General features: G+C 42.4%; 1 protein-coding gene across 2 annotated transcripts in view; it reads left to right on the forward strand.

Moving 5' to 3' along the window:
* Positions 1 to 13,240, forward strand: part of Ide (insulin degrading enzyme) — a 94,142-nt gene that overhangs the window by 52,531 nt on the left and 28,371 nt on the right. For both annotated transcript variants that reach the window (XM_027406320.2, XM_027406319.2), the window contains exons 10-12: positions 25 to 105; positions 2,842 to 2,945; positions 11,823 to 11,925. In XM_027406320.2, coding sequence (XP_027262121.1) covers positions 25 to 105; positions 2,842 to 2,945; positions 11,823 to 11,925 — 288 coding nt within the window. The remainder of the gene's footprint in view (positions 1 to 24; positions 106 to 2,841; positions 2,946 to 11,822; positions 11,926 to 13,240) is intronic.

Genomic DNA, 13,240 nt, shown 5'->3' on the forward strand with positions numbered 1-13,240 from the left:
TAATTGATTAACTTTCTGTTTTAGGACTTGAATGCTGTTGCTTTTAGGTTTAAAGATAAAGAGAGACCACGAGGCTATACATCCAAGATTGCAGGAAAATTGCATGTAAGTTGATTTTCCTGTTTACAGTGGTGTGCAGGATCATTTAAGTCCTCCGTATGTTACTACAGTTCTACACAAATGATGCCATTTGGACTCATAAAACCAGACAGTTTAGCACAGAGCAACCTTTGATGACAAGATATATTTAGATTATTACTGCTTCTTTTCCTGGCACTTTCCCTCTATAGTATTTTCTTTATGTGGGCATTTTGCTTATCAGCTGCATCTTTTCAGTTCTGCAGCATATGTCAGGTGCTCCCCTCTGAACCTTTTATGTTGTCAACTTTCCCTATTTCCCGTGTTACTGGGCTACTGTCATTTCTTACTTGTGCTCCTTGCATGGTCTCTTATCTCAGTTTTCCATTTCGTTCTCCACAGTAGTTTTCTAGGTTCACTGATGTTTTTAAGGCATACATCTTAAAAATTTATTTATTTTGTGGTGTTAGGGTCACATACAAGGCCACACACATGCCAGGTAAGCACTGTAAAACTGAACTCTGTTTCCAAAACCCTGCAGTGGGTTTTGAAAACTAATTGCAGATTGTTTTATCCCAATGTTTAAAATTCGCCCACAGTTTTCCCCTAGAGTTATCATAAAACTCAGACCATCCTTGGCCTATGAGGTGATCTGAGAGGTGCCATGCTCTTTGTCTACATTCCTAGCCAGTCTCTAGCCTCCCTTTCCAGTCCTGTTTTGTTCCAGCTTTCTCATTTTCACACATTAATTGTACCCTTTCCCTCTTATGGCATTGGAGATTGAATCCATGGCCTCTCACAGGCGAGGTGGGCTCTGCACACTGAGCTGCACCCCCAGGCCTCTTTCTTTGCACTTATGTTTTGTCATTTTGAAACACTGTCGATAAGTTACTGTAACTAGCTCTGGCAGGCCTAGAACTGCAATCTTCCTGCTCAGCCTCCTTAGTGGCTGTCTCACAGTGCTGCACCATCAGGCCTGGCTGTTCTTTGGTTGGTTGGGTTTTTTTTAAAAGGACCTTTGAACTTGCTATTGTCTGTACATGGAGTGCTTCCATCCGGGGCTTGCATTTCCTTGTCGTAGATGGTGTTTAGTAAGACCTTCCCTGGCCTCCCAAATGATGCCTCTGCCTCCACCCCCTTCTTCACAGTACCTTTCATGTGTCATTCTACCCTTATGCCCTCAGTATCTGAAATAGTAGCTAGCACAGGAAAGGTATTCAATAAAATTTTTATGTTGAGCCAGGCAGTGGTGTTGCACGCCTTTAGTCCCAGCCCTCCCAGTTGGGAGGAAGAGGCAGGCAGATCTCTGTGAGTTTGAGACCTGCCTGGTCTACAGAGTGAGTTCCAGGACATGCTCCAAAGCTACAGAGAAACCCTGCCTCAAAAAAAAAAAAAAAACCAAAAATAATTTTTCTTGATGAATCAGTTTGTCTGAGTGCCAGAGACCTGCTTGGGGTTTTGGGGGAAGAGATACACATGATCTGAGGGTGAATTAGGAAGGCTGCCAGCAGCCTTTAATTGAGAAGAGATTACACTTACACTCAACATATAGTTGCACATAGGATTAAACAAGAGGCAAGGGCATGTGAGCTGGGTATAATTTAAGATCAAGGGTTGAGGGATACAGCATTGACCTTGACAGTAGGCACCAGTCATTTGTTAATGAAGGGTCACCAGTTTCTCTTGCTAGAGATAAGAATGATATCAAGTAGGAACTTTCCTCAAACCCCCAAGGGAATGGAGACCTTTATCTAAATGCCTGACCTTGGAAAAGGACTTCTGGGGAGCAGACACTATTACACATAGTCTTACTACATGGGCCTGTTCCCCTCAACGCTCCTAAAAGGGAAGTTCCTAATGTCTTACTCTTTCTCATTATACCATACCATTCTGATTGCTCGGTACTTATTAACCAAACTCTTACCTTGAATGGCTTCAGGCTCTGGATCTGAATTGTAGGCATTTCATCCTTGGGATCAGTTGTGTCTAGTGAATCTCTAACTTTACTGTTCTTAGTGTAATTAGGAGTGTACACTAGAATTCCTGGTTCCACACTAGCGGGGATTTTTTTCCAAAGAATTATTTTATTTAGAGAAGATACATTTCCATCCTTTACCAAAGCCCACACACAATTTCCCAAAAGGAAAGGCATTAGTAGTGAGAATCATTACAAATGAAAGTAAACCGTGCTGGAGAAGTGTGGTCTGCAATGCAGAAATGCTGGAACTTTGTACGAAGCAATGGTTGCCAACCAGTCCATGTTATCTCAGTTTTTAACCAGAAATATATTTTTCCTCAAAACAAATATGAGAGCTCATGTTTGTAGGGGGCTGAGGTAGGATGTTGAGTTCCAGGCTAGCCTGGGCTACAGGATAAGATCCTACTTCCCCACCCCACCCCACCCCCCAAAAAAATCTGTGATTTTTGGTATCAGTAATATAAGTATATGAAAGCTTACCTTGTACTTGGCAGAATCATCACATTACAAGACTTAAGGATGTGTCAGGTTGGGCCAGGAATAGCTGAGGAAGGGTCTGCTGTGTTTGCACAGGCCCTGGTTTAGTCTCCAGCACTGGAGAAGATGAAGATGTGGCAGGGGACAGAGTGACATGCAGGAGCACAGAGTGCTTGCTAATGGAACGAAACAAACAGAAGGAAAGGGACCTATACAACAATAAACTTAATTTATTAGAAATCTGCTTACATTAATGAATGCTGTGGTAGCCTTCACATGTCAACTATTTATATTTTCCCTCTTCACAGTATTATCCCCTAAATGGAGTGCTTACAGCTGAGTATTTGCTGGAAGAATTTAGACCCGACTTGATAGACATGGTTCTTGATAAGCTCAGACCAGAAAATGTCCGGTGAGTCATCTCCAGATTTTACTATTACATATTAAACTTTTCTCATGGTTGTGAATAAAACACTTTTATTTCTATTTATTTAGTTTTGAGACAGGCTCTCAGTATGTATCCTTGGGTGGCTGGGAGCACACCATATAGACCAGGCTTGCCTCAAGCTCACAGAAATCTGCCTGCCTGTTTTCAGGTTCTGTGACTAACGGTGTGCACCAGCAAGCCTTTGAACGTTTTCCCATCAGGTCTGATTACAAGCCTGTTATGATGGTGCTAACCCATAATGCCAGTGCTTGGGAAGCAAGCATTCAAAGCCAGCCCCAGTTACATAGTGAGTTTGAGGCCAAGTTGAAACTTGGTCTCAAAATACAACATAAAATTGACTGCAGAAGTATAGACTAGTCTGATGAACCAATACCAACCACCTCTCTTCGTTCATCCTCCTTCAAGTCCATTGATAGAAATGACATAAAAGAAAAAAAAACAAAACAAATTAAACTTAGTTTTTCCTATACTCTAACTTCTCATACCAGGGGAATGGTATGAGAAATGGTATGGTATGGAAATGATAGTTTTTAGTTTAAAAAAAATAAATTGAGTCAAAGTTTAGAAATCTTTCTTAATGAAAATAAGTTATGAGATCATATAGAGATTAATCTGTTTTCATATATCCAATCACAACAAATTACATTATGTCTTATGTTTTGTTTGGTTTCTGAGTCGTTCCCCCCACCCCCCGCCCCCCCAGACAGGGTTTCTCTGTGGCTTTGGAGTCTGTTCTGGAACTAGCTCTTATAGACCAGGCTGGTGTCGAACTCAAAGAGATCCATCTGCCTGCCTCTGACTCCCGAGTATTGGGATTAAAGACATGTGTCACAACTGCCTAGCTTGTTTGTTTTAAAGATTTATTTTGATTTAATTTATATGTGTCTTTTGTGTGGTATATGCCACATATGTGTGGGTGCTCTTTAAAGTTGGAGGGCATTGGATCCCCTGGAGCTGGAATTACAGGTTGTTGTGAGTCACCAGTGTGGGTGCCGGGAACTGAATTTAGGTCCTCTAGAAGAGCTGCAAGTGCTCTTAACCATTGGACCATCTCTCCAGCCCCCATATTGATGTTTGAAAGGGGCGGTCTCACTTTATAGCCCTGGCTGGCTTCAAAGCTGCATGGATTCTCCCAACCCTGCCTCCCAAAAGCTGCAATTATAGGAGTTCACAACCACATCAGTCTTTGTTTTTTTAAGACAATCTCACTAGTGTAGCTGTTGATAAGCCTGAACTCCTAAGCCTCCTGCCGTCAACTCCCAGATTCGTGATTACAGTCGTGCACCACCTGGCCTGACTCCCAGTCAGTCTTTTGCCATAGTTATTGTCTAACCCTTGATTACTCGATATCGGATTATAATAGGAAAAATCTTACTCAAAAACTAGTTGTTAATAGAAGCAAAGATCTGTGGCCTGTCACTCTCCTTTGGCAGTGGTGCCTTCAGCATAAGGTAATTAACTTCAAGAATAGAAAAGTCCAGAACTTTTTCCTTTTTTGTCAGTGAATAATAGAGAAAGTTGACAATTCAGATGTAAACATCCTTATTCCTAAATGGGGCTGCAATAGAGTCGGTATGATTCAGATGCTATAAAGTGATACAACACAAGGGCTGGCTCTAAGGTCAGTCTCCTGAACTCATTTCTGTATATACATAGAAAATGAGGAAGTTAAAATATTTATTAAAAACAAAGCCACCTGTGCAGTGGTGGTGCACTTCTTTAATACCAGCACTTCAATTCCAGAGGCAGGTAGGTCTACAGAACAAGTTCCAGGACAACCAGGGCTGCAGAGAGAAACCCTGGGTGGTAGGGGGAGCAATCAAAACAAACCTGTGAAATACTTAGGAGTTTAACCAAAAGTAAACAAGATCTCCACACAGAAACTACAAAACCTCTGGGTGTGATGGCAAGTTTGAATCCAGCGTGGGCAAGGCCCTGTCACAAAAAAAACAAACAAAAAGAATATACAGGACCCCAAATGTATCAGCCAGAATGCATGCTTACTATGCAAGCTTGGTGACCTGAATTTGATCCCAAGGTAGAAGAAAAAACTGACTTCACAAAGTTGTTCTCTGACCATGTATGCATAACATAGCATGTGTACCCACATACATGGCATTCTCTTTCTTGCGCACACACACTCACCCTAGGAAAATCATGCTTTACCCACATACATGGCATTCTCTTTCTTGCGCACACACACTCACCCTAGGAAAATCATTCTTTACCCCATCCATGGTATTCACTTTCTTGCGCACACACACTCACCCTAGGAAAATCATGCTTTAAATAGTGAGCGTGCTGGAGCCTGTGCTTTACTTTTGATTAAATCACATGTTTCTAAATTTGATGTCTTATGCAATTAGACTTCTCCTTTTCCCCTTCCCATCATTTTAAAGAAAAGTGTTTTTCCTGTAGAGGCTTAGACCCTTTGATTGCTGTCATCATAGCTGTGGCAGGTCACTAAGGAAGTGCTGAACAGCCTGGGATAATCTCACCAGCTGCTAGGCGGGAACTGTATTGCTCAAGGGAAGGAAATCCTCAGAATGAAAAGAACATGAGAGGTCATTGGCTGCAGCCCACCAGTCTGCTAGCTTACCGTGTATCACTTAAGTAACTACCAGCCTCAGTCTAAATTCCTCTAATGCTGGGAACTCATTAAGTATTGAGGTAGAGAAATTTCTTTTCAGTATTGATAGTATTTGCTGGTCCATGGGTATTACTTGTTTCTACATCATCATCATAACTCTCCTCCTTATGCCTTTGATGTGTTTATCATACCCCTTAATGTGCCTAGCTTAACTAATAAGTGACCCTGTTAATTTGAGAGTTGATATTAATGATGAATCCACTTGGGGCCTGTCTTCTGGTCTCTTTCATAGTCTTACCCATTGGCTGTAGAATTCTCTCAGTAGTCTGTGCTTAATCTGCTGGCTTATGGCCACTTATCCTGAGCTTCAGCTTTTTCTGTGTTTATTTTACCTGCACAATGTAAAGATCTGTGGTGTTTTCCAAAGATAATTTAGTAAGAGTGGCATCGTGTCTTTTAACATGAGTTAGCTTAGCACAATTTGCTTTAAGCCATGTGTTCTATTGAGTATGAGTTTCCTCTAGGTTTATATTTTCAGAACTCAAGCTGGTGTAGTAAGGGCTCAAGAAAAGTTGACTGAATGTTCTTAAACTTTTAGGGTAACACAAATAATATAAACCTAGAGACACTTTGGGTGATATTTATTGTTATGATCTAATAAATCTTGCCTGGAGATCAGAAAAGCAAATCAGTAAAGCCACCAGAGAGCTCTCACCTCTACCAATGCTCAGACAGACGGGGTGATCCACCAATCCTCAGACTGCATCTCCAGACTGCACTGCTCCTCACCAAATCTCACACTGCTCCTGAGACTGCACTGAGCTCCTTATATTCTCTCTAGTGCTGGGATTAAAGGTGTGAGCTCTGTTTCTCTTTTAGACTGACTCACTCTCATGTAGTACAGGGTGGCCTTGAGCTAACAGGGACCCTTCTGCCTCTGTCTCCTGCAGTACTGAGATTAAAGGTGGGGCCACCACCGCCCATCTTCTAGAGCTGTGGCTATCTTTGCACTCTGATCTCCAGGCAAGCTTTATTAGATCATAAACAATATATCACCACATTTTAGCCTCTTTTTTCTTCTTCCTTACTTAGTTTAAGTAATTCCTCCTTAGTTTCATAAATAACATATAGCAGCTGGATTGAGGGCTCAGTGATTAAGAAGATACACAACACACACACATGCACACAATGGTAGACACACACACATGCACACACATGATTCAGCATTTTTCATAAGTCAGGTTTTCCTCAGCACTTTGATTTTGTTTTATCAATAGAATTTTGGTTTGCTTGTTTTCCACTTTTTTCTTTTGTGTTTATCTGTAAAAAAGCTAATTTGAGGGGTTGAGGGTGTAACTTAGTGGTGGTAAATGTGCAAGGTTCTGGGTTTGATCCCAGCATCTGAAACAAACAAAAATCTAATTCATTAGGAAGCTGTAGGATTCTACTAGTGAAGGAATAAAGTTAATCTAATTTGAATCTCCTTTGAAAAACATTATGAAACTGAAGCCCAGAGAGCTAAATGACTGGCTAATTTAGGTCTTCATAGACATTTTGGCAAGATCTCAAAGGACGTGAGTCAGAGTATCTACCACAGCCAGGTTCCTACTTGCCGGCCTTGTGTGTGCCCTTGGAGTAACTAAATCCATCCAGATTACCTGTGACACCTCTTTTCACCCTTCAGCTATTGTCTTTTTTTCTCTCAGGCACTCTTTGCAAAAGTCTCATGAGAAGTCGTTCCCTGGAAACCATACTGTTTTAATATCTGTAGTGAGGAACCCTTTGTTTCCAGGTGGGCCCCATCCAACTCCTGCATTGTTGAACATGTTTTCCCTAACGTGAAGTCACCAGTCGGCCTGCAGTCTAGCAACCCCCTTTATTTATCCTGGGTTCTTTTCTCATACAGTATAATCTGAATACAGTTTCCCGTCCGTCTACTCCTCCCAGTTTCTTCTCACCTCCTCTCCCATCCAGATCCACTCCTTCCCTGTCTCTCATTAGAAAAGAACAGGCTTCTATGAGGTAACAGCCAAACATAACAATATAAAATATAATAAGATAAAATGAAAACCATTGTATTGAAGTTCGATAAGACAAGCCAACAGACAAGTAAAAGAGCCCCAAGAGAAGGCACTAGAATCAGAGACCGCCTTGTTTACACACACAGGAGTCTGGCTGTGGTTCTCTGTATTTGTTCTCATCTGCTGCAGGAGGAAGCCTCTCTGACAATGAATCTATTGAGTATAGCAGAATTGTTGTCGTTATTATTACTATCATTATTTCAAGACCAATAGTGGTTGCTTTTTCTCTAGGTCTCTGGGCTGTCCTGACTCTGGTTCTTGGTCAGCCAAGCAGTGTCAGGTATGGGTTCTATCTTACGGATTGGGCCTTAAGTCAAATCAGACATCAGTTGGTTACTACCACAAAGTTTGTACCACCATGGCCCGAGCATATTTTGCAGGCAGGACAAATTGTAGATCAGTGGTTTTATGGTTGGTTTGGTGTTTACATTTCTTTTTCTTTTTTTTTTTTTTTTTTTTTTTTTTTTTTTTTTTTTTTTTTTTTTTTTTTTTTTTTTTGTAGCCTGCAGAGTAACTTTCCATGTAGGCACTATCTCTGTCTCTTCATGTTCAATGAGTTGTGTGGGTGTTGTCTTTAGCAGTGGGTCCCAGCTGTCAGTTTGTGGAGAGTAACCTATTGTCTTGGCAATAACCTCGATTGTTTGGGGATTTCCATGGGACCCTTTCAGACACCTCAATTGGATGACACCCAGTCTCGGGACTGAAAGCTTTTTTTTTTCAGTGACAAAAGATGACTAGGAGGGGTTCCATCTCCCTTATTATTGTAGATTTCATTGGAATCACCTTCATATATTACAGGAAGTTCCTATACTGCCCCCTCAAATGCTCTTGAATTCTGTCTTTCTCCTCATTCTCTCCCCTGATCCCATTTCCTCTCCGCCTTCCTACCTGGTCCTCCCATTCTCACATCCATCATTGGGGGTGGGCGTGTGCTTTCCATGGTGTCTTTATGGAAGTCAGATGACAACTTGGTGGAGTCAGTTCTCCTACTTTTTTTTTTTTTTTCTTGTTCTTGTTCTTTTTCTTTTTCCTGAGCTGTCTTTGTCTATTATAGAACTCTGTAGACCAGGCTGGCCTCGAACTCATAGATCCTCCTGCCTCTGCCTCCCGAGTGCTGGGATTAAAGGTGTGTACCACCATCATTGTGCGTGCCAGGGATCAAATCAGTCGTGCTTGTGCAGCACATGCCTCTATCTGCTGAGCTCCTTGCAGGCCCCTGGGGAGGTTCTTGACTTGTCAGCATACATCATTTCCTTGTGGACTCCTGACAGAACTCTTTGATCTCTTAAGCTCTGATTCTTCTCTTGTGCTTTTGTGGAATATGTTTCTTCTTATTTAACTTGTTTTCCAGAACTGGTAGTGACAGAAAGATCAGTCCAGCTTGGCAGATAGGTGAATTAAACCGGTTAATGTATCTGTCTCAAAGCAGGTTGATAAGACCAAATACACTTGTTCTGTAGAATGAATAAGGGATAGAAGGTAATTCAGACAGCTAGCCATTGCTGTATGGGAAGTCTAACAAGTTGTTTGGAATAGAGATCATGATTCTGCATCTGGAAAAATGGTTTAGTGGTTAAAGTGCTTGCTAGAACCCAGTTAAGTGACAGGTAGCCATGCTGGACCACTTAAGAGTTCCAGCCTTGGCTGGAGAGATGGCTCAGAGGTTAAGAGCGCCCACTGCTCTTTCAGAGGTCCTGAGTTCAATTCCCAGCAACCACATGGTGGCTCACAACCTTCTGTTATGAGATCTGGTGCCCTCTTCCGGTGTGCAGATATACATGGAAACAGAATGTTGTATACATAATGAATAAAACCTTAAAGAGAGAGAGAGAGAGAGAGAGAGAGAGAGAGAGAGAGAGAGAGAGAGAGAGAGAGAGAGAGAGAGAGTTCCAGCCTTGGGAAGCAGAGGCAGCAAATTCCCAGGCAGTGTAACTAGGGAGACTAACAGTACTGGTGAGCTCTGGGTTTGAATGAGACTGTGAACAAAGTGGAAGAGCATTGAGGACGATTTATAGCATCAGCCTCAGACTGCCACATGCATCCCCCCCCACCCCCCACCATGTACAACCCATACATGATACATGCAAACAGAAAAAGAAAGGGAGATTCTGAAAGTGACTGGTATTGAGCAGAGGGCTGTTTTGATGACAACACTAGGCATTCAACTGTGAGGGCAGCACGCAGAAGCTCCAACCAAATGCCTGAGGACAGATGGAAGCAAATAAATGCTAACATAGACCTAGTTATTTGAGTTGGATCATAAGGGAGAAACAGATCCAACTGACTTCGTGCCAATCCAGACAAGCTAATTGGCTAGAATTCCTCAATTCAACAGGTTCAAATTAGGCTTTGTCCCAGTTAGAGGTTGACTATGCTGGTGGAAATGGACCGATTCAGTTTAGACAACTAAGAGAGAAGTGTCTCTGACATTGCTCTCCAGGAAAAGCTTACAGAATTTTATTGATAAAAGGTTTTCATTTTCCTCTCTCTTTATTCCTCATGGTGCTTGAGGTCTAACTCACTGCATGCTCTACTGCTGACCTACATCTTCAGCCCAGCGACTCTTAATATTCTTTGCCCTTGGTCATTTTACCTCTACTGTCCCTTCTTGCATTAGTCACTTTTCTATTGCAGTGCTGAAATGCCATGGCCAAGGCAGCTTATTAAAGGAAGAGTTTATATGGCTTGTGGTTCCAGAGGCATAAGACACTATCATGACAGGCAACTGTGGCAGCAAGTGGCAGGCATGGCAGCAGCAGCAAGAAGCTGAGAGGTCACATCTTGCTCCTGTGGAGCAGAGAGCGCAAACTAGAAATGACATGAGTTTTTTGTTTTTGTTTCAAGACAGGGTTTCTCTGTGTAGCCCTGGCTGTCCTGAAAATCACTCTGTACAACAGGCTGATCTCAAACTTAGAGATCTACCTATCGCTGCCTCCTGAGTGCTGGGATTAAAGGCATTTATCCCCACCACCCAGCTAGCTATAAAGACTATTTCTTTCTTTTTTTTTGTTTTGTTTTGTTTTGTTTTTTGTTTTCTTTCTTTCTTTCTTTTTTTTTTTTTTTTTTTTTTTTTTTTTTTTTGAGACAGGGTTTCTCTGTGGCTTTGGAGGCTGTCCTGGAACTAGCTATTGTAGACCTGGCTGGTCTAGAACTCACAGAGATCCACCTGCCTCTCAAGTGCTGGGACTAAAGGCCTGCGCCACCACCTCCCGGCTGACAATTTCTTAATTACTTTGGTTTTATTGCTGCTATTTTTCTTGAGACAGAGTCTAACTATGTAGCTCAGGCTGGCCTCCAGCTCATGACACTCCCACCTCAAAGAGGTACCACATCCCTGTTCCTTCTTCTATTTTTGCCCTAGCTGTTCTTTTAAAGCAGGCAGTAGCATACCTAGAAGACTCCCCTGTAGCAATCTTTTCACATTAAAAAAAAAAAAAAAAAAGGGCTGTATTCAAAGGTAATGGGCTGTCTCAGAAGCCTGTACAATGTTGCCTGTTCTTTGGGTTTTAAGAGGCCTGAGGTGGTTGTTTTTTTGTCAGCTTGACACAAGCTAGGATCATCTGAGAAAAGGGAACCTCAATTGAGAAGCATTGGCTTACACTCAAGTTGATGGGCCATTTTCCGGACTCATGTTCATATTGGTGGGGGAGTGTCCAGCCCACTAGGCAGTGTTTCTGAGTTGTGTTTAAAAAGCAAGCTGAGAGCCAGGCGTTGGTGGCGCACGCCTTTAATCTCAGCACTCGGGAGGCAGAGGCAGGGGGATCTCTGTGAGTTTGAGGCCAGCCTGGTCTACAGTGCGAGTGCCAGGATAGGCTCCAAAGCTACACAGAGAAACCCTGTCTCGAAAAACCAAAAAAAAATAAATAAATAAATAAAAGGCAAGCTGAGATAGCCATGGGGAGCATGCTTGTAAGCAGTGTTCCTCCATGGTTCTTCCATTCCTGCCCCCAGGTTCCTGCCCTGACATCCCTCAATGGAGGACTGTGACCTATAAGATGAAATAAACCCTTTCTTCCCCAGCGTCCAAGGTTTATCACCACAACGGAAAGCAAGCTAGGATAAGGCCCAACACATTCTTGGACATAATTTACATTTTCATGAGTCAGAGTTTGCATATATATGTATCGTAACTTTACAGACTTGTTTGTTTGTTTTTCCATCTGTCTCTAGGGTGGCAATAGTTTCCAAATCATTTGAAGGGAAAACTGACCGCACAGAGCAATGGTATGGAACCCAGTACAAGCAAGAAGCTATACCAGAGGAAGTCATTCAGGTAGGCCTCAGTCACCTGTGAATAAGCCTGAGATGTGGGGAACCAGGAGAATATGAATGCCCCTCGATCCTCCACGTGGGTTCCAGAGTATGGAGAGTGGTGGCCACTGTTGTCCCTACTGTCCTGGGAAGAGTGAAAGAGGAACTAGAGAGCTGGAGGGTAAGGTTTTACATGAAGAAATGTGCTCTGGCATTTTCCCATGTGTTTATCAAAGCACAAGGCTGTAATAGTCTTGCAGCTTCATGCATCTAAGCCCTGAAGTGTGGTGAACACAGAGTTGCACAGCACCAGGAAGACAAGAGATGAGGAAGCAGGAGACATGGAAGGCAGGCGACAGCTGTTGCTGCTGTTCCAGTTCCGGCTGGTACTCACACACTGTCGTTACCTTTTGGTAGCATTGTATTTTCCCTCATGGTCTGATTACTCTTTTTATCAACATAAGAGAATTGTGATTTATTTCCAAACAGTTGTGCTTGCATTGCATCCTACTACATTGGTCAGTTTTTCAAGGCTTTGCTTAGCTACACAGAATCTTTTTCTCTCTTGCCTTGCTGACTGTGGACCCTTGAGTTTGGGTCTGTTACTCAAAAGTACCAGAAAAGCTTATTAAGTAGTAAACTTTTTTTTCCAGTGATGATACAAGAAAAGAAATATTTTTTAAAGTTTTATTTACTGTGTATGCACGATATATATGTGGAAGTCAGAGGATAACTTTGTAGGGCCAGCTCTCTCCTTCTAGCTCCACATGGGTTCCAGGGATGGAGCTCAGGTATCCAGGTTGGTGTGCCCAGTGTACCTGATGAGCCATCTCTCTGGTCTAAAAAAAAAGCAATAATGTAAGAAAAAAAATCACTGATGCTTCAGGGAGCTCTGATATTTTGATGCCCTCCAGGATGTGACTAAATACATATTCCTAAATGGGAGGAAGCTCATCTTTTTTTTCAGTCGGTGCTGGGGCTGTAATAAACTGAGAACAAAGAGAGCCTTCTGCTTACCAAATTCTGACTGTTCACAGCCTTGTGCTAGAGAATTTTTTTAAGCTTATCTGGAAGTTTGGCAGTGGGATGGCTTGCCGTGTGTTTCCTACCCTCCACTCAGCGTTTCTGGAGCCAAGCTGCCACTTAAAAGTCTTGCTCAACATCACTGCTCTCCCCATGCCAAAAGACGTATGTGTTGACACCAAAATTAAACTTCAGTGTCTACAAAGCTGTGACGTATCAGTAGGTAACAAGTGACTGGATCCAGAACTATTGGCACTTGTTTGCCCCTTTGAGTTTTCAATAATGCAAAGCCCTTTAGTTGTGAGCCTGAGCTT

This window comes from Cricetulus griseus, chromosome 3 (genome assembly GCF_003668045.3).
Source record: "Cricetulus griseus strain 17A/GY chromosome 3, alternate assembly CriGri-PICRH-1.0, whole genome shotgun sequence".
Lineage (NCBI taxonomy): Eukaryota > Metazoa > Chordata > Mammalia > Rodentia > Cricetidae > Cricetulus > Cricetulus griseus.